The sequence below is a fragment of the Takifugu flavidus genome, chromosome 8, assembly GCF_003711565.1.
Source record: "Takifugu flavidus isolate HTHZ2018 chromosome 8, ASM371156v2, whole genome shotgun sequence".
Lineage (NCBI taxonomy): Eukaryota > Metazoa > Chordata > Actinopteri > Tetraodontiformes > Tetraodontidae > Takifugu > Takifugu flavidus.
The window spans coordinates 13,026,336-13,047,987 of NC_079527.1; the positions used below are offsets into that span (position 1 = coordinate 13,026,336).

Here is a 21,652-nt window from a genome sequence, read left to right on the forward strand (position 1 = left end):
AGGAGACACACATCAGAAAATACCGAGTCTCTAATCATGATCATGGATGATGTAGATGGACACCAGGCGGGGGGGCTGTGTTTAACAGTAGGTATGAGTTGTTAGATCACTGCTTTGGCCAGTAGCAGTAACTGGCTGGTAATGGTTGGCTGGTGGCAACACTCCGAGACTTTAGAGAAGCCAAATGGTTGCTGGTGGGAGCCCTAACTGCACCATAGAGGCATGAGTAAATTCTGTAAAAGTGAAAGCTGTTGATGGATTAATTAAAGCCCAATTTTTTGTGCTAATGAAGTAGCAATAATAAAAAGAAGCAGGTTTATGTTGTAATTCCTAGTCTAATTACTATCCATTATGTTAACATAAAGAAAAGAAATCAAAAAATAAAACATGAACTTTGCTGAGTGGTGCATATTTCCTGTTTTAAGATTAACAAAGAGCATTTTCATTTGGCCCTTTTCGTGCTCAGGTTTGTGAATCATGACTCTGACTCTACCTGCATTTGCTCCAGAGGAATCTCAAAGCTGAAGGACTCATTGTAATACGGATTCAAAGTGTTCTTCTTCACTGTCGTCTTCTTCTTCTTGAGTCTCTTTCCGTTCTGCAGCAGGTTGATTTTCACGTAGGGATCTGAAACAGAGACCTTTGATCAGGCGCCAACCTCGGCTGCAGTTCCTCGGTGAACCGACAGATGGGGCCAACGGGGAGATACGGATGGGGGCGGTAGTGCACGCTAAGTGCTGCAGTGTCAGCATGTGAGCGGAGCAGGAACAGCCTCATGGCGTTGCCTCCAGACACACTCCGTTATACACCGCAGTCGCACTACAGGCTTCCACATTTCAAGTGTCACCTCTGGAACCACGAACATGAGAATTACCCGCTATTGTGATGTTGAGGCCGGGTTTGGTGCGTACCTGATAAACCGCCCACATCCATTTTCTTCAGGTTCTTGGCCTCCAGAATGCAGATGGTAAGTTTGCCAGCAGTGGGCACGTAACGTAGAGAGATGCAAATGTCACCCAGCTTCTCCGGCTGTGAGCACAAAGGCCCCGAGGGGGGAGCATTAATATGAGTCTGTGGCAGAAGCTGCATTTTCCTCTAATGTTTCATGCATTCGTGCACACTGTGTTGAACTACTAATGTGTTTGTTTTGGGGCTTTTTCTTCTTCATTTCAAAGGTGCGATAAGTTGCTTTGTGTTGTTGTGACCATGTTGAATTGAATATTTTAAACACAGACAAATCAATTCTGGCCCAAAGCTTTGGGGGGAAAAAACATAATTCCGCGCACGTCAGTGGGAATAGTGCATGAAAAGAGCCATTCTCACCTCTTCTTGATCCGCGCTGTCCAGGTCTCTCCACTCCTCGATGGGTTTGGCCAGGTCAAGGGTGTTCATGGGTATTTTAATCTCCCCGATGACGTCGTGTTTGGAGAAGCGATCAAAGTCATAAACTGACATGACCAGAGTCTTCCCGCCCATCTCTTGGAACGGAATCTGGAATTCAAAAGCCATTCCGGTCAGGCGTGCAGCCTTCAGGAGGGTTTTGACACATCGCACGTTTAGCGTGCACATCTGATCCAAACCAGACGCCGATGTGGGCTCTGACTTTGTCCCGGGGGCTGAAAATCGCCTCATTTAACAGGACGCAGCCTCAGCACAACCGACCTGACTTTGACCGGGAGAAGCAGCTTGAATTGTTTTATATTTTTGCTAAGCTGCGTCAGCAGGCAAGGTGCCTCAAAGGCGGCGGTCCCCTTTAATTTGATTCGCCATGACATTCTCCTTGCTACAAATTGTCACGGCGAGGAGGGGTTTGAAGTCCAAAAGGCCTTTGCCGAGGTGAATGTATAAGGAATCAACATTAAACACCAGCACGGAGGTCTAGTTTGAACCGAGACGTTTCTGCTCACCTTGAAAGAAAAGGTCTCATTGAAGACGGGGTTGAGCGTCTTCTTGTGAACCTTCGTGTCATACTTCTTCTTCTTGTCAGGGAGGACGAAGACCTTCACGTACGGGTCCGAGGTGCCGCCGCTGTCCATGGAGAGAAGATCGGCGGCTTGCAGGATTCCCACGGCCAGCTGGGGAGAGAGAGAAGGGAGAGCTTTGAGAATCACCTGACAGAAAGCTTCACTCTGCTCACTACTACTGGTTAGAATCCATCTCTGAAGGTATTTTGACGGCTTGCCTTGTTCTCCTGGAAGTCGTAATCAATGGAGTACTGCAGCTTCCCCAGCTTCTCTTTCTCCTTCACCTCTTCCTCCTTCTCGTCTCCGGTCAGGCCCGGCTCCACGTCGTCCTCCTCATCGTCATCCTCCTGTTGTTTCTGCAAAGACAGAAGGGACGAGTGAGAGGTCCGTTGTGAGGAGACGGCTCTGCTAAACGCTAAACCTCAGCCGTCAGCCGTCGGGTTAGTCACAGCACCTACCTGCCACTTACCCGCCTGACCTCACCCGGTGTTACTAGTGCATTCTGTTCATCGATGGCCACAGTTGCAACCTGACTTGATTTCACATTTCCTGTTGACGCCATGTGCTGTTTTCTCTTATTATTCAACCCTTATGCGTGTTTTCCCCCCATACAAGTTTGAGATGGTGAGACACAAAGCGAGGGGACAGTGAGAATGAGGCAAAAAGATAAAAAGATCAGTCGGATATCTTGACAGATATGCCTGACAATATCCTGCCATATGCCAAATTCAAAAAGAAAATAAGTGAAATATATGAAAGGAAAGATTTGGAGTCCGAACTTTAAGAAAGAGTGAGAGAAAATCATCAGCTGATATTTAATGCCATGTTTAAAATAGAGGGAATTAAGATGGGTGAAGGGGCTCATGTTGGAGTTTCTGTTACATTTGATGCTTCAGAATGAAACTAAAATGTTTTCAGAGGTGGGACTGCAGATCTTGCTCAAATGATTATGGTCTGATGTTTTTTTCATTCGTGTTGTCAGTTGTTTTTATTCTTACAAAATAGCTCAAAAGTGGCTAGAATCACAGATGCTGGTTCAATTTCAACAGTTGATGTGTTATTTATGTCATTTTCTGTTGTTTATGGGGCCTTAGTGGGTTTCAAATCATCATTTTTCTAACCTTATCCAAACTTTCTTGGGAAATGCAGCTTTGCAAAGCAGGAAACCGGGTGCGTTTTGCTCGGCAAGGCGGTATAATCGTTTTACTGCTGCAGGAAACCGATTAGGGTTTTTTCAGAATAATAAACAACCTGGAGCAACCAAGAAGAAACGTGTCGAAAAAGCTTAATCACTGTCACACGTCAACGTAAATCTGACTCCTGCAGCCATACGAGGGCTTTTAAAACAACTAAAAATGTGTGACAGAGAAGCCTCACGCAGAGGAAAATATTCCAACTCAAGCACTTGAAGGAGCGGTTTTTCCCACCCACCAACCCTTGCACCGCACGGCTGTTTACTGTATTTACAATTCTAAAATGTTGTCACAGGAAGCCAAGCGTCCTCCGTGACAGGAATGAAGGACGGAGCGGAGCTACAGATGCAATTCAGTCGAACTACTGACGCAGTAATTCCTCAGACTTTTCTCCCAAACTAGCCGCACGCAGATGTCTTCCCACCAAATATGTCTGATGAATAGCTGCTACTCCAGCTCCTGTTATAATATTTATCCTTTCCTGACATCTAAATGTCACACACATTAAAAACAGTTAACTACTGTTATTGCAACTGACTGGTTTTAATCGTATCTTCCCTTTTCTTATCGAAAATCCAGATTTTCCACTTGATTTTCTCAAAAGAACCACTGTGACTCTTCGTTATGTAGAAATCCAATTCTGCCCTTCACTGACTGCCCATTGGGCTTGAAGCTAAGTCACGACTTCCCTGTTCACATTAAAATCGGACTCAGTGACTCCGCAGGCTTCCACGGCCTCAGATTCAGTGGTGACTGATCTAATGTGAGTCCAGATTTTATTAATGTGGAAGCTGGATCCTATCTCATTTCCCTTCCTATGGCTGTCTTCTTGATAAACACTGATGTCTTCGTAAAACTGCAGGATCCAGCTACTCACTGCTGAGCTGGAAGAGGAACAAGTCACACCCATACATGACGCACATCACTCACACACACACTCACACGTTCTTACATGCACACGGGCTCTCGAGCATGCTTAAATCTGCCCTCCTCTCACCAACATACTGTATTCATGAGCACATAGCGTCTACAGTATGCGGCATTCTTTATCTTTAATGTGCGAAAATGCTTTTTCATTCAAGCATGCCAGACCGCACAATGCAGAATCCAGGTTCCTTTGCAAATGAATTACCTATATTTAGGATAAAAGTTGTGCTTAATCCTCTGTGGAAAATTATGTCTGCACACATGTAGTGAGAAAAAGTTCTGAGTCTCTGTATTTTTCTGGTGCCCTTACAGTCATTACTGAGGGGATTTTTTTTTTTCACCATGAAATGCATTTAAACTGCACGGCTTTTACGGTGAATCATCGAAATCGAGCCAGAAAATGTGGGCAAACATTTGCTAGCCTACCATTTTGCCTCACTGAAGCCAAAGCACTTCAGGGAAAGAGGACGGAGCGTCGCTGCGTGTGTCAGCAGCATGGGTCATCCAGGAACGTTACTCCCAAGTCAAGTTGTGGCCATTCAATGGTACCTACTGCAAGAGCGCACGCTGCGGTTTGTCGTGCACATACGGCTTCATCGGTCGCGGCAACTCTGAGCACGTTTCCACATGTGTTTGCAGAGCGGGTGAATTCACTGGCTGGTCTGGTTTTGGTTACGGTGGAAACATGCTCAAAGCTGCCAGTTGAGTCGAGACTCGGCCACGATCGGACAAACTCCAGCTTGCTCCTTGCACATGCATGTTAGTGAGCTCTAGTGATTTGCTGAGTGCACTCGTCATTCAAAGGCTCAACAGTAGGATGAGATCCATATTCATTTCAAACCATGTCCACTAAAATACATATTCATGAATCCTTTTTTTTTTTTGGCAAAAATAAAATCAAGACAAAACTGGGTTTTCAAGACAGAGCAGTTGGTGCGGCATGTCAGTTCTGTGGATTTTTGCGAAGCAGCTTAATCACTCTCATCGATTCCTCAAGCACCCGCAGCGCCTAAGCTTGCATTAAAAAAAACAAAAAAACTGAAGAAGCCAAAGCACTCATTGTCATCATCACCGCAATCCAACCCATCCAAGCCCAGCCCTCCCACACCACCACACCGCTCCCCCCCTGCCCGGGTCTGCGCTTACACAGAGTGGCCAGAGAGGGGCGCCGCGTGCTGTCAGACCTACCGTAGCAAGAGAAGTCCACCACAGTCATGATACACGGAGCACACATAAGACACAAAGCAGGAAGGAGGAGAGCAGAGACAGAGGCAGAGATTGAACTCACAGCAGACACCAAAGAAAGATCATCACAGCAAATGCAGTCAGCTACACTGTCAAAAAGAGGAAAATGACAGATTGGGATGCCTCCGCGTTCACAAAGCCAGATTTCGTGGTAGCAGGGCTCTTCCGTGTGAAACCCGATGAAGTTCTAGCTAGCACTTTGCCAGATCATCAATTGTGGGTGTGGGAAGACAACAATCGTGAGCCCTGACCACAACGCCATTCGAAACACCGCTAGTGCTGTCATTTTCCCCTGTCACAAACACCAAATGAGAGAAATGGACAATAACACTCATGACAGGTATACTGAATAAGACAAAAATAAATTAAAGAGAAAAATTAAAACATGATGAACTAAGACAATAAGCACCTGAAAAATATCCATAGAAATCCATGGATCAGTTAAAAAAAATACATTTCAATTATTATTATTATTATTGGTGGTCATATAATAGGAAAACGCTGTTCTGGAGCATTTTTACGTAATGAAAGAAGTCAGAAAAAAAGCTTCTATAGGCTTTCTCCCGATGTTAAGCAAAGCTATACTGTAATCTGTTATATAATAGCCTCATAAACATGAGCATTTGGCCTCATTTTCCTTCTTCTACAACGCAGGTTGTAAATTTCCTCGCCGGTGAGGCGGCCTCCACTGGTGGAACTTACCTCTCCTCCCTTCAGGTTCTTCATTCCCATGTCACCCTTCCCCTTCTTGCCCTTCTTGTTCTTCTTCTTCTTGCAACAGCATTTCTTCACGATGCAGAAGCAGCACGTCACGATGAGTAAAGCAGCGACCACGGCGATGGCGATGATGGCCCAGGACGGCACTGCGACAGTGCAAAGACGAGAGGGGAAAACACACACTGTGACATTTGGCTGGTCCGTCCCTCGGCTCACTTCCTGTCTGGGGCTAAATACATTCAGTGGAAGGTGCTAGCTTAGCAATTAGAAAGAGGGAAAATTGGATTTCTCAGCCATTAGGAAGGGCAGCCAGTGATCAATACTGAATAAAGACATTATAAGACTGTCAATGCCGGTGGCGAACCAGACAATCGGATTCCAAAATAATTGCTGTGTCACATTAATTCAAATCATCTGATCAGGTTTAAGTGTTTGCTCAGGACTCACAAGGAATCTTGTCGATTTCATTCAGGAATTTGTTTTTGATCTCGTCGAAGGCATCGTTCTTGTTGACAGGTTCGGTGGAGTTTTCCGCCGAGACTAATGCAACGGGGGCTGGGGTCACAGTCAAGGCACTGGCCCCCGTCGGCTTGGCAGCAACCATGGGCGTTGTCTGGTGCTTGAACAAGTTCCACTTCGGCATTTAGGCTGCACACGGGGTCCCTGGAGAAAAAAGTTGGGGAGAGCACATTAAGGAAAAGCCGCCCTCAGACAAACACACACGTATCCAAACATCACTGACTTTTCGATAATATATTTATTTGATACTTTTGCAAATGAAATTGCTGAAAGATAATGCAAATGTCCTTGTTTCTTCAACTAGATGGCAGCAGGATAAGAGTGAGGTTTATTGAATAACAATAAAACAGTAAAATTAAAGTAAAAACCTTCCCTATATTAGATCAACTTAATGAAAAAGACAACAACCTCGGTGCCAAGAGAGAATAAGGGCAGGAAATAATACAAATAAAACATCGTGTAAACAGTGAAAATCGACTAGGGACCTGAGAAAGAAAACACAATAAAAGGAAAATAGCAAAAATTATGGAAAAAAACAAACCAAACTGACATCCAACTGGAGAGAAATGATGCAGAATGTAATTCCAGACCTTTAGAGTTACTTAAATTTCATCACACCGCAAATGTCCTCGGCCTGGCTGGTGCCCTGTAAACAGACCACCAGAGCCAGGAGACACGTTTACTCATGGACGGGAACAAAATGAACAGCCACAATCCATCCTGCAGCCATGTTTCCTCGGGTCAAACCGGCGTTGAGTCAGAGCTCTTAACAGTCCCAGAAATCACAAGTGCGACAAGCACGACAGAACCCCCCCCGATGAGTGATTGGTCCAAGAACTACCTTCAGAATGGGGAGAGAGACGGCAAACACGAGAGGATTCTGCTGCTGATTTCATCAAAGTCGTAGAAAAAAAGATGTCGGCAAAAACTGCAGACGGAGAACGAATCGGCGTCTATTTATTGCTGCCTATAAATGATTCAGTTGAGGGAGGCTGCCGAAAGGATAAGCTTATATTATTCACTGCCCAGAATCTGTTTATGCCTCTCAAAATACGCATCTGTAAATAACTTATGCTGCTACTACGAAGACCGAGGCCTGAAATCTGAAATAATTTGACAGATATCAGACCCACTGTTGATATCACTCAGAAAGAGGACTGATCGCTTCAACGTGATTTGCTCGGGAAAATGGCAGCCCGCCGTCCCCACTCTGCACGCCACAGTTGATATTGTCTCGCCGTTAAAAGCGCCTGCTTTCACCTTTATGTGCATTTCATCCTGTTTGCCCCCCCAAGTTGGCGCGAGAGAGAGCACTTAGCTTAACATTCACGGGCACGTGCTCGGGCGTTTTATCACCTCGGAGGGCAGCAGTGAGGACGGGCAGAGAGGACGCAGACTGCTAATTTACAACAGTTATTACGGCCACTTCATGGGCAGCTCTTAATGGCTACTCGCCCCTGACAAATTAACCGCAATACAGTACGCTGCCACATCTTTACTCGCTTTCAAATACAATCCCCAACTGATGAAGCCTTAATGCACGAGACATCAACATAAAGCGCGCGTCAAGAAAATAGATGAAATTGCGTTTAATAAGACGTTGCTGCTTCATTGAGTATATAACGAAACAAAAGCAGCTCAGCGAGCTGATCATTTTTCATCCCTTTGAGGCGATGCTAGCATTCATTTGTTTGTTTATTTATACGTGCCATGATAAATGATGTCATCGAATAGCTAGCTGTCACAAAACCGTTCAATAATATACAGAAAATGTCAGCTTCAGCAGCAAGTTAGAGAAGTGCCAAAGGCATCGGATACATCATCTGGGATCCATAAATACGTGGAAAATTCGGGACAGATGTTGAGGTATCGTGCTTTACCGACCAGATGGAAACTTTCACCCACTGGTGAAAAATGAAAATTGAGCAAATTCAGTTAATAAAGAGCGAATGTGCAAGATGTTGTGTCGCCAGGCCGTCAAAAATTGATGCTTTCGTTTGCGAAGTGGCTCCAGACATCAATCAAAAGCGTCACTTTTTGACACCTCGTGAAACCCAAAGTGTTTGACAACTGGGGCGTTAGACTCCGCCATCAAGCCTCTCATAAACGACATCTTTCACAGTCGTCCTCTGAGGAATACCAGTGTCAGTCGCAAAGTTCACTGTGATCCATCAAACATCGGATGTGATATTTCAGACTGGCCAGTGCCGTCACCGTATCGAGGCGCTGATAAATCAGAGGGAACCTGAACGGTGCGTAATCAGAGATGCCAAAATATATCGTTTGCCGGACTAATATCTCAGTAGGCTTCGAACAGGAAGGTCAGTGATTTAATCTCCATATCGCGAGATTAAATCTCCCTCATGGCCGGATTCTTATTACCTCAGAGAAGATGGTCTGTTAGCTAGCTCGCAACAAAGAATGGCTGTACTGGGAAGATTACAGCCTAATGTTGTTAGCTTCACCTCCCCGTTCGTTTGCTCTGGACTCATCAGAATGAGCTCATCTGGCTCGTCTCCAGGGCCCCCGAGTGGTGCAGTTACAGCATGCGGTCACGATCCGGCCCTTATCACTAAACACCCTAGTCTGAGCTGGATTGGGATCAAGCACTTTCATCGCCGCTGCAACATGGAGAATCGAAACAGATTTGACTCAAAATTTACTTAAACTTCTTAAACTTTAGTCCGGACAGGTGGTTTCACTGTTTAAAAGGTACTGCTGCAGATGCTGATCTGCTGCTCGTGCTTCAGTTAAACGATCTTAATCTGTTCTATCCGTCTATTCAAACAGATGAAAATCGAACTAATCTCTGGCTGACGGTCAACACTGTACACGTGTTGCTAAATCATGCTTGATTATTGCTAGTTGATCTTACGCCTCGTTTCCGGTGCAGACTTGATCCGGATACACAGGAGAGTTGATTTCCCATCTGGAGGTTATCTACCCCGTCTACGTCTGATTTCATTTGGCAACAACCCTAAAATAGCTCGCGTACATTTGTATTACGATCTCCGGCTCGCGTGAGTTGCCAGGTTGGACAGGTCCATATAGCATCGTCTGGCTATTTGAGACCGCAGAGTCGAGCTGCTGAAGCAGAACTCCATCATCAGGAGATATCACTGAGTGCTCAGCGTGCTCAAGCTTGTAAACGGGGCCCGGCCTTCGCCGCTGTAGTTATTTCCTCTCCGCGAATGTGCAGATACCTCGCTGCGACGAGCAAATGAACAAACTCGTGCAGTATGTGCCGTTTTCTCCCTCCTTGCGTTGGCGGATTGTCGTTTCACCACAGGTACCAGAATATAAAACCCTAATGGGCTTGAGGAAATGCATTTAATAACTGGGACAGGTTGGAGAGCTTTAGATCTATGGCACCTTCAGTTTACCTCGGGCACGGACTTTGTGCATAAAGCTGCCTTTATTTGGGTTCTGGCGCGTTGAAAGCACTATTGAGGCTGTTTTTATGATGGAATTACAGACAAGAGGCACCTGAAACGGAGCTGAACGATGCAGCAGCAGCACTTTTCTCTTGTCAACGAGCAGTTTGACCACAATGGTGTGTTAAACAGGCCAGTCCACACCTGTTGGAGGTAATTATGCGGCCTCCCTGGATATTAGAGACAAATAAGATAAGTAGGACAAAATTTAAAACATATTCCTGCACACTAATGGACAATCAAATCATTCACTTGGTTCATCATCATTAGAGAAAATATGAGTCACTCAGCAACGCTCAAATATGTCCGCAGGCTAAAAGCTCATCCTTAATTACCTCCCACCCATCAAACTAATGATAATAACTACATGTCCTTGGTCCCACTTACACCACAACACGACGCTTCCATCGTGCACGTGCCGACCGGCTGATTGCGGCCTGACAACAGGAACTACCCAAAGTTTGGACAATCGGGGCTCCGATCTGGGGAGAGTGAGCAGAAGCCATGAAGCTGATTCATTACACCACAACAATTGCTCAAAACAGCAGTTAATTAACTACCTACAGCCAGATGCTCCTTTCTTCCCTCTCTGGTCTCGACAACTTGCCACCGCTGCGGTCCAAGCAGCTGTCTGCTCGTGGCCAATCTACGCGTGTATTCATGTGTGTCTGGTGAATTTCTTATATTTTCATCCATATTAATGTCATGCGGGCAAATGTTTCAGCAGCAACAAACATCTTTGGAAACGACTTCTGTGACCGGGTGCATAACTGGTCAAGGGGGGTCATGTGACCGCAGCCCGGGGCAACAGTCAGAGGCAGCCGGGCGGCAAATTAAGTATTGAATATTCGGCACCGTGGAAAGGTTGCTGCGTTTGAGGGAAAAACAACAGCAATGGCTGCCTGGTTGTCACAGGCCATCAGGCCACTTGGGTCTAAGACGCAGCGCAATCATGAGGCCCCACTGAGGCCCCCGCCATCTGTCACATCATAGGTTATGTGTGGGTGGAGAGTTTGGCCTCCAGCTGAACTAGCTGTGCATCCTGTGCAGCTTTCACTTTAATAACCATCCAAGTGCTCTTTTTTTTAACCTATTAGTCAGAGGGTGCACATCGTACGTTATAGAAACTGCACCTGTGTGTTGTTAGGCACGCCGTGTTGTTCTTCTTCCAAATTGAGACGTCGGGTGCACGATGCATAATGTTTTATTAGATCCATCAGATAGAGCATTACTGTTTGGGGAGCTGTAGCTTAGCCGAGACGGTGGAATTCTTTCAATTAGAGATAATGTGCAGCTTTGCTCCTAAACTCCTGCTACTTCATGGTAATTTACCCCTGCTGAAATGGACTTGGGGCTCCCACAGTTTTAAAGCTCTCATTTTGGTCAAGTTTCAATAGAATTATCAGGAGAAAAGTGACGCCTGTGCCGCCGATTTACCACGCCGGGACGAGGTGCCGCGCGAAACCCTAAGAGTTTATTTAGGTTTATGAGCTGGAAAATTCATTTCAATGGCAGAGAACTGGACATTCAATGAATAAAATTACTGGATATACATAAAATTATATCTGGATCTGAAATCTGCATTGTTAATGGATAGAACCAAAACACTGACCTCAGATCTGATGTAGCCGACTGCACCATAGCTCTACGTATTCCCATTGTATTTATAGACACTGCGACCAGCAGATGTCTCTATATATTAAAATTCCATCTGACAACCGCACCAGGTCCTACGTTCCGATGATCCCATCTGTCACCAGTGACATATAACAATGAATGTCTAGTCTCTGTGGGCCTTCCCTATAAAGTAGCACTTCTCAGCAGCCTATATGTTGTGAATCTTGACATTGAGCCAGTGGGTGTGTAGGTGTTTGGTGGAGGACGCATTCTTGCACCACTCTCTCACGTGTGGTTTTAAATCGAATGAATTTTGGTGCTCAACGCCGTGGTTTGTGTTTAACTCTTAGACTAACATTTATCAGAACCTGGCATCCGTCCTCAGATGTGCACAAAAGCTTTGAATCCTGAACTCCACAAGGACGACGAGGAGCGACGGCAACCATCCATCAAAGGGGTCTTCGTGGCAACTGAAGTCACTTTGTCAACAACGGGAAATCCCTGCAGATCTGAGAGCAGCCGAAGCGATAAGAACGTCAGAAAGCCATGCGCATCATTCTGCTAACGACCTCGCTCAGGCCGGAGAGGGTGCTCCAGAGAGGCTCATTCCTTCTGCAGATAAGACAATGCTCATTCTCACCTGCGGCTGGAGGTGACTCAGCTGCTATCAGGAGGGACCTCTGAGGCTGATGGGAGGAGCCGAGGTCTGAATGCTGAGCGAGGAGCGGCGGGGATCATTTACAACCAGTTGCCAAACGTCCCCCCTCCCCCGAGCCCAGCCCCTTTCCCTGTCCCCCGATAGGTCGATTAATCATGCTGTCACTGAGACAGTGACCCAATCTGCATGTGATTCTCTGAGCAGGAAAGGCGAAAAAGGACAGAGGTCCTGCCGGGGTGGAGATAGGCTACACTCTTTAGATGGAAGCTGTGAGATGTTTAAGTGCATAATCTCCTGGGAAACTGTCTATAATAACTGGTGAAAGGGGGTTTGAGAGGGTTTCTAGACCAGCAGACGCAGTTCTGAGATGACAATTCAGCTTGTTGAGCAGAAATCAGCTGCCTGTTTTTAGGATGAAAGATTGGACGCTGTTTGCATTCAAAGCAGATAAAACATCATCAGTTCGGAGCTCTCGTGCTTCTAGTGTTTGTGCCACGTGAAGATAAGTGCTGTCGGCCGTGACAACGTGAAACCCTTTGAAAATTTCCATCTCTTTCATCCGGAAAGCGTAGAAGTGTGTTTTGTTTCCAGCGTGTCAAACCGCTAAAAAATGAAAACGCTGTCCTAAATCTGGAGGCTTTTGCTGCGACTTTGTAGGCGTTACACAAACTTGAGCTGAGCATGATGAAACGCGCTGAAAATGTTGTCCCTCATTCTCCACGGCGCCGCGTTGCCCCGCGCCGCGACCGCCGCAGATTCCCACCGTGTTTGACAACAAAATGCTGCAAAACTCGGAAAAAGGGCCGTTTCCCTGTGAAGATTAAGAAGCGGCACGTCAGGGTTGCTGTGACTGTTGACAGCGACTGGCCGTTTAACGCCGCCATCGCCTGCCAGCGACACGCCGTCAAATGGCCTGAGGCCAGGACGGGAAGCTTCAGGTTTCACCTGGAGTGAGAAGCTGCCAACAGCTGACCCGCTGCCATTAGAGTGGTGAAAATGTGCCAGAAAACAGATCTCTATCTCCTCCCCCGGGTCCATGGTTAAACATCCGTCAACATGTGCAACACCAGGGTGACGTGGGTACACGGTACACCGACTCCAGCGACACTCCAGGCTGATACAATAAGCCTCCTCAACAGTTCAATCATCTGGGCCCTCGCTGCAGTCGTGGTGGGAGCCAAACGGCGGGAGGGGGGGGATAAATTCAAAGCATCTCATTTTCCGGGTATGTATGAAACGACATATTTTCCATTGTGGGAATGGATGGGAGCAGCAGCCTGAGGTGCAGACTTAATGAGCATGCCTGAATGTTTTAGAGCCAGATATTAAAAACAACAATCAGCAGAGCATGCTCGGCATCAGATATCTGCACTCAGAGCACACACATAAAATTAGCCTCTTTACATCTTACACACTTTGTTTACTATACTTGTGAAACCACACAGGTCATGTGACGCTCCATCTAATGGTTGGGTTTAAATGAGACTCGGTGACATTAAAATAAGTCTTTCCTGCAGAGATGCTTCATTAACATTTCCATTCTGAAGGATCTTTTGAACTCTGTTGTGCATGACGGAGGTACAGTGCGTCCAGGATAGATTTTGTCCTTGCTTCAGTCACCTCGGTGCCGCTTTTGCTCCGTGTCCCATGAGAGACAGAAGGAACAGAGAAAAAAAGCATCCTGCAGCACTTTATAAAATCCCCACCCTCCACTGTCTATACAGCCAGGTCGCAGCTCCTGCTGGCTGCTCCTCCTCCGAAGATCAAGACAATCAGGGCTCGTGATTGTCTGATTGTGGTCTGTGAAGGCAGCACGCCGCGTTTTTGCTGTGCTTTTTTGTTTGTTTCATCAGTGAGCACCCCTCCCCAGCGATTAAAGAAATTCCCTGTGTTCCTTTCACGGATGCTTATAAATGAGCCGGTATTAAAGTTTGGAAGCCCATGCGGAGGACGGCGACGTGCACGCAGCACCTGCTCCTGTGCATGCTTAAACTAACAAACGGGAGGCACAAAGTGGGATACAGCCTGCAAAACGGGTCGGCCAAAGCGGCGTCTCCTCTAACTCTACACCAGATCCCTCAAAGAAGGAGCTCAATCGATGCTGCGGAGGGAGTTGAAAAACAGCCTTACCGGCTCTGTCGTAATTCCGTAACTGTTTTCTCCAAACAGACTGGCCCATTCACCGGAGGAAGGCACTTGGGGTTGATGTTACGATGCCTCGCGACCGTCCCTCGGCTGCGCTCCCATCAGCATCAGAAACTGCAGTCCTCCTCGTACTGTTTCCACTGCAGCACTACTTGTTCTCCCACACACTCTCACGTACACACACACACACGCGCTCACTCATTCTGTGACTACCCCCACCTCTGTTTCTCCCAATCCCCTCCTCCTCTCTCTACTCCTTCTATCCCTGTCACTGAGAGGATCCCCCCCTATTTCTCCTTTTCCCTTTCACCATCTCTTCATCCCCCTTCTCTCCGGTCCACTCGGGCTCTCACCACCCAGCCAAATTTGCGATGCTGCTCACAAGGTGCCGTATGCAGCAGTACCCCCCCACCATCCTCCGTCATGTGTGCACAGCCACCCTCACTATAATGTCATGGATCCATATTGGCCGCCTGGTCTCACATACGTAGCTTTCTCTGTATTCTCTACTGAGCTGGATGCTGGAATACTGCTGCTTTGGCTTACAGATTGCTTCCATAAACTGTCCAGTTTTGGTAGGAAAGAAAAGATCTGGGCTCCCAGGCAGGGGCTGGCTCCAGGGGTTCACCTCGAAGCCGACCCGTCACGTATATCCTTGGCGTGTGTGTTTTTCCAACCTAAATAAAGATGCATTATGCATCTGTGTTTTTCAGGGTTAACATATCTTCTTCTGCCTTCTGCTGCGTGAGCTTCTTATGTTCCATTTTCATACCACGAGATGCTAATTGTTGAAATTGGGACGGAAATTAGAGTCATGCTAGATTTGGATGAACCTTCTTTCCTAAATCTGCTGCAAACCTCTCCTCCTGTCTTCTTTCATCTAATCACACCATATGTCTAAAGTATAGATTAAAAAAAACTCTTTAGCTTATTTGAACGCTAAAACATAAGAGGGGATGTAAATGATGACAGAAAGACCTCTCTATCATAAACAAGCTGAAGCATTATTGGCTGTTTGTGTGCTGCAGTAGATGTCTGCTGCTGTCTCTATCTCTCTCGCTCGCTCCATCCGTTTATCTGAATTATGTTTGTGGGTCTGAATCACTCCCACAGTCACGAGGGCTGATTTTAATCCAACACCGAGTCACTGGCTAACAGGGTTTGACAGCTTATAAAGCATGAATGTTAGTCAAAAAATGCCACAGCCCTGGAAAAATATCTAAATGAAGATTACAAAGCTGCTGGCTAAACACTTGTTCGGTGGTCAGAATTTTTTCAGTAGTCGTGTTAGTGCGTAAATTAAGATATGACGCACTCCTTCGCTTTATGCCGATGCTGGACCAGACAGTCTGGAGCCCAACGGGCATCACTGTGTGTCACGGAGAATTATCACTGTCCCCTGAGTGAATCACCCTCCTTATTGGCCAGCGACGAGCACTCCAACAAGGAATCAATGAAATCTCAATCAGTGAAACAGAAAGAGAGAGAAAAAAGGGCCCCTTTTTTTGGTCATTTCAGAACATTCCAGCTGGACACAGAGTAATGAAATTTGTTCCCTGTCTGTAGCCATTTCTCAGCACTGGGATCAGCCAGCGATGCTAACGCTAGCTCGCTCTTCCGGAAGGGTCGCTGTAAAAGCGGCGTGTCTAGGAAGGTGTTATTGGACGCTATTGCAGCACCTTCAAACAGGCATGTGAGCGTGGAAAAACCCATGATGAGCCACACTGGCACCGTGATGCATGTCAAAGGTCCCATAGAAGCATAAAGAGGATTTTAAAAAATGACCAGTTCATCGAGACGATGCAAACAACAACAACAAAAACCTCCATAAGTCCTCACGTTCCACTAAACAGACTCAGCAGAGATTTAACTTAAAATGCATATTTACTAAGACGTGCATGTTAGGGAGACATGTAGAGACATGCACTGCTCTTATGGGCAACTATTCATGTCACTGTGCCTTTGTTTTTGACTGTACTGGCAGTATTTGAGAGGAAAATAAGATTTTTTTTTAGAAAGCTCCAATAAAGGGAAGCATTAAGCAGAAAATGCCACGTCCCCCCCTCTGTGGGGTGGTGCCATCATTGAACCACACTGCGTCTCCTTGTGAGCGCCTATTTTTAGTCTGGCACAGTCAGACGGGAAAGGAACTCTTCCACAGTGTGTTTCCCTCTGCAATTTTGGAAATAACGACTTGATTTTCAATTCATCTGACAATAGGTCAGAGGTCACACAGGCCACAACATTCCAGCGGGACTGGAATATCCATCAGAACAGAATGGAGGAACTTGGACTACAAAGCAGAATTGTAGATAAAGTGGAGCATATGCAGTTTGTCTGAAGCTCATTTGCGTATTCATCCACCTGTAATGTCTCGGTCAATCAGCTGAAGGGGGCACTCAGCCTAGGATGGGGTAATTACGCCTCATCTGTTACCTGTTAACTAATTTCTCGGCTTTTGCAGCACCCGGCTGAATGAAGGCCTTTTATCTGCGCCTGCTAGACAATCTGTGCATGGCGGTGGTCAGCTGATGTGGACAAACACTGTAAAGCTGATGCCCAACTCTTGTCCAACTCCGTATTTGTTAAACGCCGTCGTGCCATCTGTTGGTCGCCGCCTCGGGTCTAATTTGCAGGTGTGAGCTCTGAGTGGTTTCAGCTGGAGGTGCACGCCGCAGCGCGGATGGGACCCGACTGAGCTCTGCTCTGATGCCTCGCTCTAAATCTAATTTTTATTTAATACTTTTGCTTTGAAGCGTAGCTGTAACACATTGCCGCGGCCTCTAGAAACAAATATGTTTAAGCGCACGATGCCAAGATGGAGTGTTAAACTGAGAAAACACATCTAGAAGGTCCTTCCTTTGGGAGTTAGCTTTTCTATCTCTGGTAGGAATTACTCCTTATACTCCTGTCCTGGTAAATAGGCTGAACGTGAGGCTGCATTCATTAACTTCGAATGGCACCGCTTATATTCCAGCCGCTAATTGCGCCCCCACCCATCCCTGAGGAATGAACTCTCATCCAGCTGATGTTCAGCTGATCAATGTTAATAACGGCAGGGCTGACACGGGGCAGAGAGGCCGCAATGATGGCAGAAGGCTGGAGGAGCAGAGTCGCTCCGAAAGCAGCGCCTGGTAATCGTCCTTCCAGGTGTGACTATTGTCCGCTTGGGTTTTATTAGCTTTCTGCAGCCTCTGAGGTAGCGGCGCGTCCATCACTCATGGAAATGTCTCAGATTAATCAGCTGAGTGCTGGAGTGTGCAGACCGTGATGGTGCACAGTGATGCTAGCCTACAGTAAATCACGCCCGTTCACAGTGGGCCGTACCCTCCTCCTCACCACGCCATTCCTCCTCCTGGGAGAGCAGATGGGGGAGTGGGAAAACACAAAATACATCATTTCCTGCTGACATCTAGTGGTTTACAGCTGGCCACTTTTTTTTGTAAATGTTTTGCTGAATTTTAGGACTCAATCTCAAAAATTTCCAAGTATAAACCAGGATTATATTATATAGCGTCGGATGTTATAGACAGACACTGTTTGATTTAATGACCAGCGCTGCTCTTGACGCTGCCACAGCAACTGTTTGTGTCTCACTCTAAGAGTGAGTGAGTATTGAATGTGTTTTTAAGTGTGTAAAGTGGCCAAATGACAACAGTCTATTAAACGCTCAATCAGAGAGTAACACCCATAATGCAATTCTGAATATTGAATTAATATATGTCTCCAGACAACGAGACCCATTAAATCTTAAAAAAATGATTTTTCCCATATTTGGAGCTCGACAATTGTTGCTTCTGGACCCCAGTTCATGTAGCATCTGATAGTTAGTAGGATTACAGAATTACTGGAGCCAGCTTTAGCTAAACATCCGGTCTCTCTTATTCTTGCAACTTTCAATAAAAATGGAAGCTGCGGAATCAAGTCTAAATCAATCACACTTCTCGCTCACATCAAAAGTCCGAAAGTGAGCAGCTAATTTTTTTCCTTTGATGGTGAGTGGCGTGTCAGTGCTCAGCTACAAGAGGGGGTAACATAACTGGAGAGTATCAGAGAGCATCCAAGCGTAGTCAGCAGGCCATCTGGGCTGCACATCACACAAAGACAGAACAGACAAGTTCGACTTCTCAACCCAGGAGAAATGGATGATATTTCTGAAAGCGGTGCTGCGGAGGAGGTTTGGAGGGGGGCGTGTAACAATGTGATGTGACCTGTCTGCTCTGACAATGGAAAGTGACAGTGATGGACGCGGACCAACAGCTGAGGAACGTAATATCTGATGGTGGGTTACTCACAGCCAAATCTGGAATCTTGAAAAGTGGTTGGAGCGAAGTCACAGTGAAAATGTTGCCACACCCTGAAAAAGCAAGAAGATTCTTACTTAGAGAAGCAGAGGAACATTTTTGTTGGCAATTCAGACAATTTTCGGGATAAAATCTCATATTAGTGTTGCCGCGGTACTCGAATGTCTCATTATTTCTCAATAAAACAGCAACAAATTTGTGAAGCCTGATAATCATCGAGAGGCAGAGGAGGTTGAAACAAGCTGTCACAGTCACTGATATTTCTGACAAAACTCCATGAACACTTGAGGATGAGAAAATGGGCCAGGAAATACACAAGATATTCCAGCAAAAGCAATTTGGAGACAAGAGTGGAAAATTGAGAGCTGACACCCGCCGATGAATGCCTGAAGACAACCGCTTTCACCCACCCAGCTGCAGCATCTGGCATCCATCCACTGCAAACTGGGCTTCACCAGCCCTGAAGTTCCATTTTTAAAGAAAAGGAACCAAAGGGAACCACACCAAAGTTCAACGTTCATGCCGCAGAAAATGTAGCAACAGGGCTGTCCGGCCTTATTTAGTAATTGAAATTGCTGTCAAATGAATTCAAAGTGGCTCCTTCTGAAATAAAATGAATGAATATTTGCCTGATTTGGGAGGTGTGTATTTACGCTGTTGAATTTTTTGCTTAGCATTTAGCTTAGCATGAGCAAAGTCAACAAACTGGACTTTTCACAATAATAAACAGGCATTTGAGTTTTAAAAAAGAGATTTATTACGATAGAGATACAATTTTTAACCTTATTGATGAACAGTTTGTTGGTTTGCGTCACACTGAAACTTTGAAAGTTAACAGTTGGGCGGCGAAACACAAGAGATACGTGAGAGTGTCAAACTCGTGCTGGGAGGAAATCAGCGACAGAAATCAGACCATCGCCGGCGTCACGGGTGCAAACATGCAGCACGAACGGAATCAGTCCGGTTTCTCAACATTTGGAACAACCCATTTGTGGGTAGGTTTGCTTTTTTTAAAATCTTGGCAAAACAATCAATTTCATGACTCGCTGGAGTTAATTGACTTATTTTAATTGCGTCATAAAAGAACCTCCACACCGGGAGATAACAACTTCACTTTTAATGGAGAAAAGTTGCCACAAGGCCAGGATTCGCTTGAGACTGTTGAGTATTCCTTTATGCTTTATCGATCTCTCTTTTATTTCCAATTTTGAAATGCTTAAGTAAGAACGCCCATGAGCCCAAACACTGTTTTTCTGTTACAGTCTGATGATCTTCATCCTTGATTCAAAACATCTCCAGAGAACCGGGCGGCTGCTGACGGACGCGGACGGCCGCGGCGTCCTTTCATGCTACACGGAGAAAAATGGACTGTGTTCTCTTTGGGAGGCTGTGCAGCCAAATACCTGCAGTCCTCATTGATATACTATGAAACTGTCAAAGTGAGTTGTTTTCTGCAGGCTGAGTGGCTGCGGTGACGGGGGTGGGGGTGGGGGTGTGGTGGGGGACGGGGTGAAACAGCAGCGCCGCTTCACACTGCAGTACTCCGACGACACGAGTGACATTTTCATTGATTCTAACAAAGGTCAAACGACAAAGGCTGAATCCAAAATAGAGGAAAACACAAGCAGAAAAACAACGGATCTTGTCCGCCACGGTAAGAGCGCGTTTCAGCGACAACGTAGTCTTAACGCACGGAACAACGCAGCGCCGTCACGTCCGGGATTCGCTGACTCGGCTTTATCGGCTCTTTCAGCGAGGCTGCCTTCTTTCAGGTCGCTACGTGGCACATTTCTGCCACAACAATCCAAAAAGATACACTGGTAGGAGAGAATATTTGGGAGAAATACCTCATCTGGCAATCATGCCGTCAATTAAGAAGCTACAGCTCCTGCAATTTTAACCCGCGAGGACAAACATAAAGGTCATACCTTGGTCAAAAAAAAGAAAAAAGTCAAACAATCACATATTGGTTAGCTGATGGGAACGACAGGCTCCAAAGTGCAGGTTCTCAGATACAATCACGTAAAAGGGAATTGCCTCTCTCGGAACATAATTGGATCCTTCCGACAGCAATCTACCACCCTAAAGGACCCAAAAAAAAAACATTTAATGAAACTCATCGTTTGGTCCTCAGGTCCAGACCAGACCCTGGTAATGGCGTAACATCACAGCGAACACTGACAATCAGTTCATTCAATCAATTATGGGATTAAGTGATCAGAAAAGAACTTAGAGATGGGTCAAATGTGGGTGGGTCAGATGAATCCCACCGCGCCAGTTTGGAGATTTCAGCTATTTCACAGGTAAACGTTGGTCAGCTTGTACCCTTGGTAATAGACATCCAAGCATCTGCACGGACATCTCATGGCACACACAGTTTACTGTCATCACACTGGCTGCAGCTATCAGGGAACTTTCACTTTCTGCACAAGGCCAGAAGGATTCCCACACGGCGTCCTGGGACTGTTACTGCTGCCCAAAATCCACAGCAGATAAATGGGATGTTCATCAGATATAAAGTGAGCATTAATTCAGCAGCAGCGCCGCGGTTGTCTCTCCTGGCCGCGGCTCGGTAACGGCGCGTGTGTGTCATTACTCAAATCAGCGGAAGGTAACAGCTTTTAAACAAACCTTTGTTTTCCCTCATATTTCAAAATATAAATGGCCGTGTTGCCCACCAGAGAGAAATTGATTCATGTGGCCTCAGACTCTCCAAAGGACCAGTTTCATTAAGGGGGGTCGCTGCTGCCCCGGCGGAGAGAAAAGTCTCTGCTTTGAAAAGATTACAGCGCAGCCTGGAAGACGGCGTTTGAACTGCAGAACCCTCGAGGACCTCGTGTTTCATTTCCCTCTGTCTGCTTCCAAGACACGTGCTTCAACATGAGTCCCACTCATGGAGGGGAGGGGGGATATTCATGTGGGGCAAAGA

The 21,652-nt window shown here is 46.2% G+C and overlaps 1 protein-coding gene across 6 annotated transcripts in view; it reads right to left on the minus strand.

Moving 5' to 3' along the window:
• Positions 1-21,652, minus strand: part of syt2a (synaptotagmin IIa) — a 43,102-nt gene that overhangs the window by 5,800 nt on the left and 15,650 nt on the right. For 2 of the 6 annotated variants that reach the window (XM_057041669.1, XM_057041668.1), the window contains exons 3-10: positions 18,715-18,776; positions 6,494-6,709; positions 6,032-6,192; positions 2,183-2,320; positions 1,908-2,075; positions 1,324-1,491; positions 912-1,029; positions 494-627 (exon numbers count right to left, since the gene is read on the minus strand). In XM_057041669.1, coding sequence (XP_056897649.1) covers positions 494-627; positions 912-1,029; positions 1,324-1,491; positions 1,908-2,075; positions 2,183-2,320; positions 6,032-6,192; positions 6,494-6,689 — 1,083 coding nt within the window. In that variant the 5' untranslated portion in view covers positions 6,690-6,709; positions 18,715-18,776. Of the gene's footprint in view, positions 1-493; positions 628-911; positions 1,030-1,323; positions 1,492-1,907; positions 2,076-2,182; positions 2,321-6,031; positions 6,193-6,493; positions 6,710-14,404; positions 14,632-18,714; positions 18,777-21,652 lie in introns of those variants that run through there. The other 4 variants (XM_057041673.1, XM_057041671.1, XM_057041674.1 and 1 more) reach the window with 3 other exon arrangements.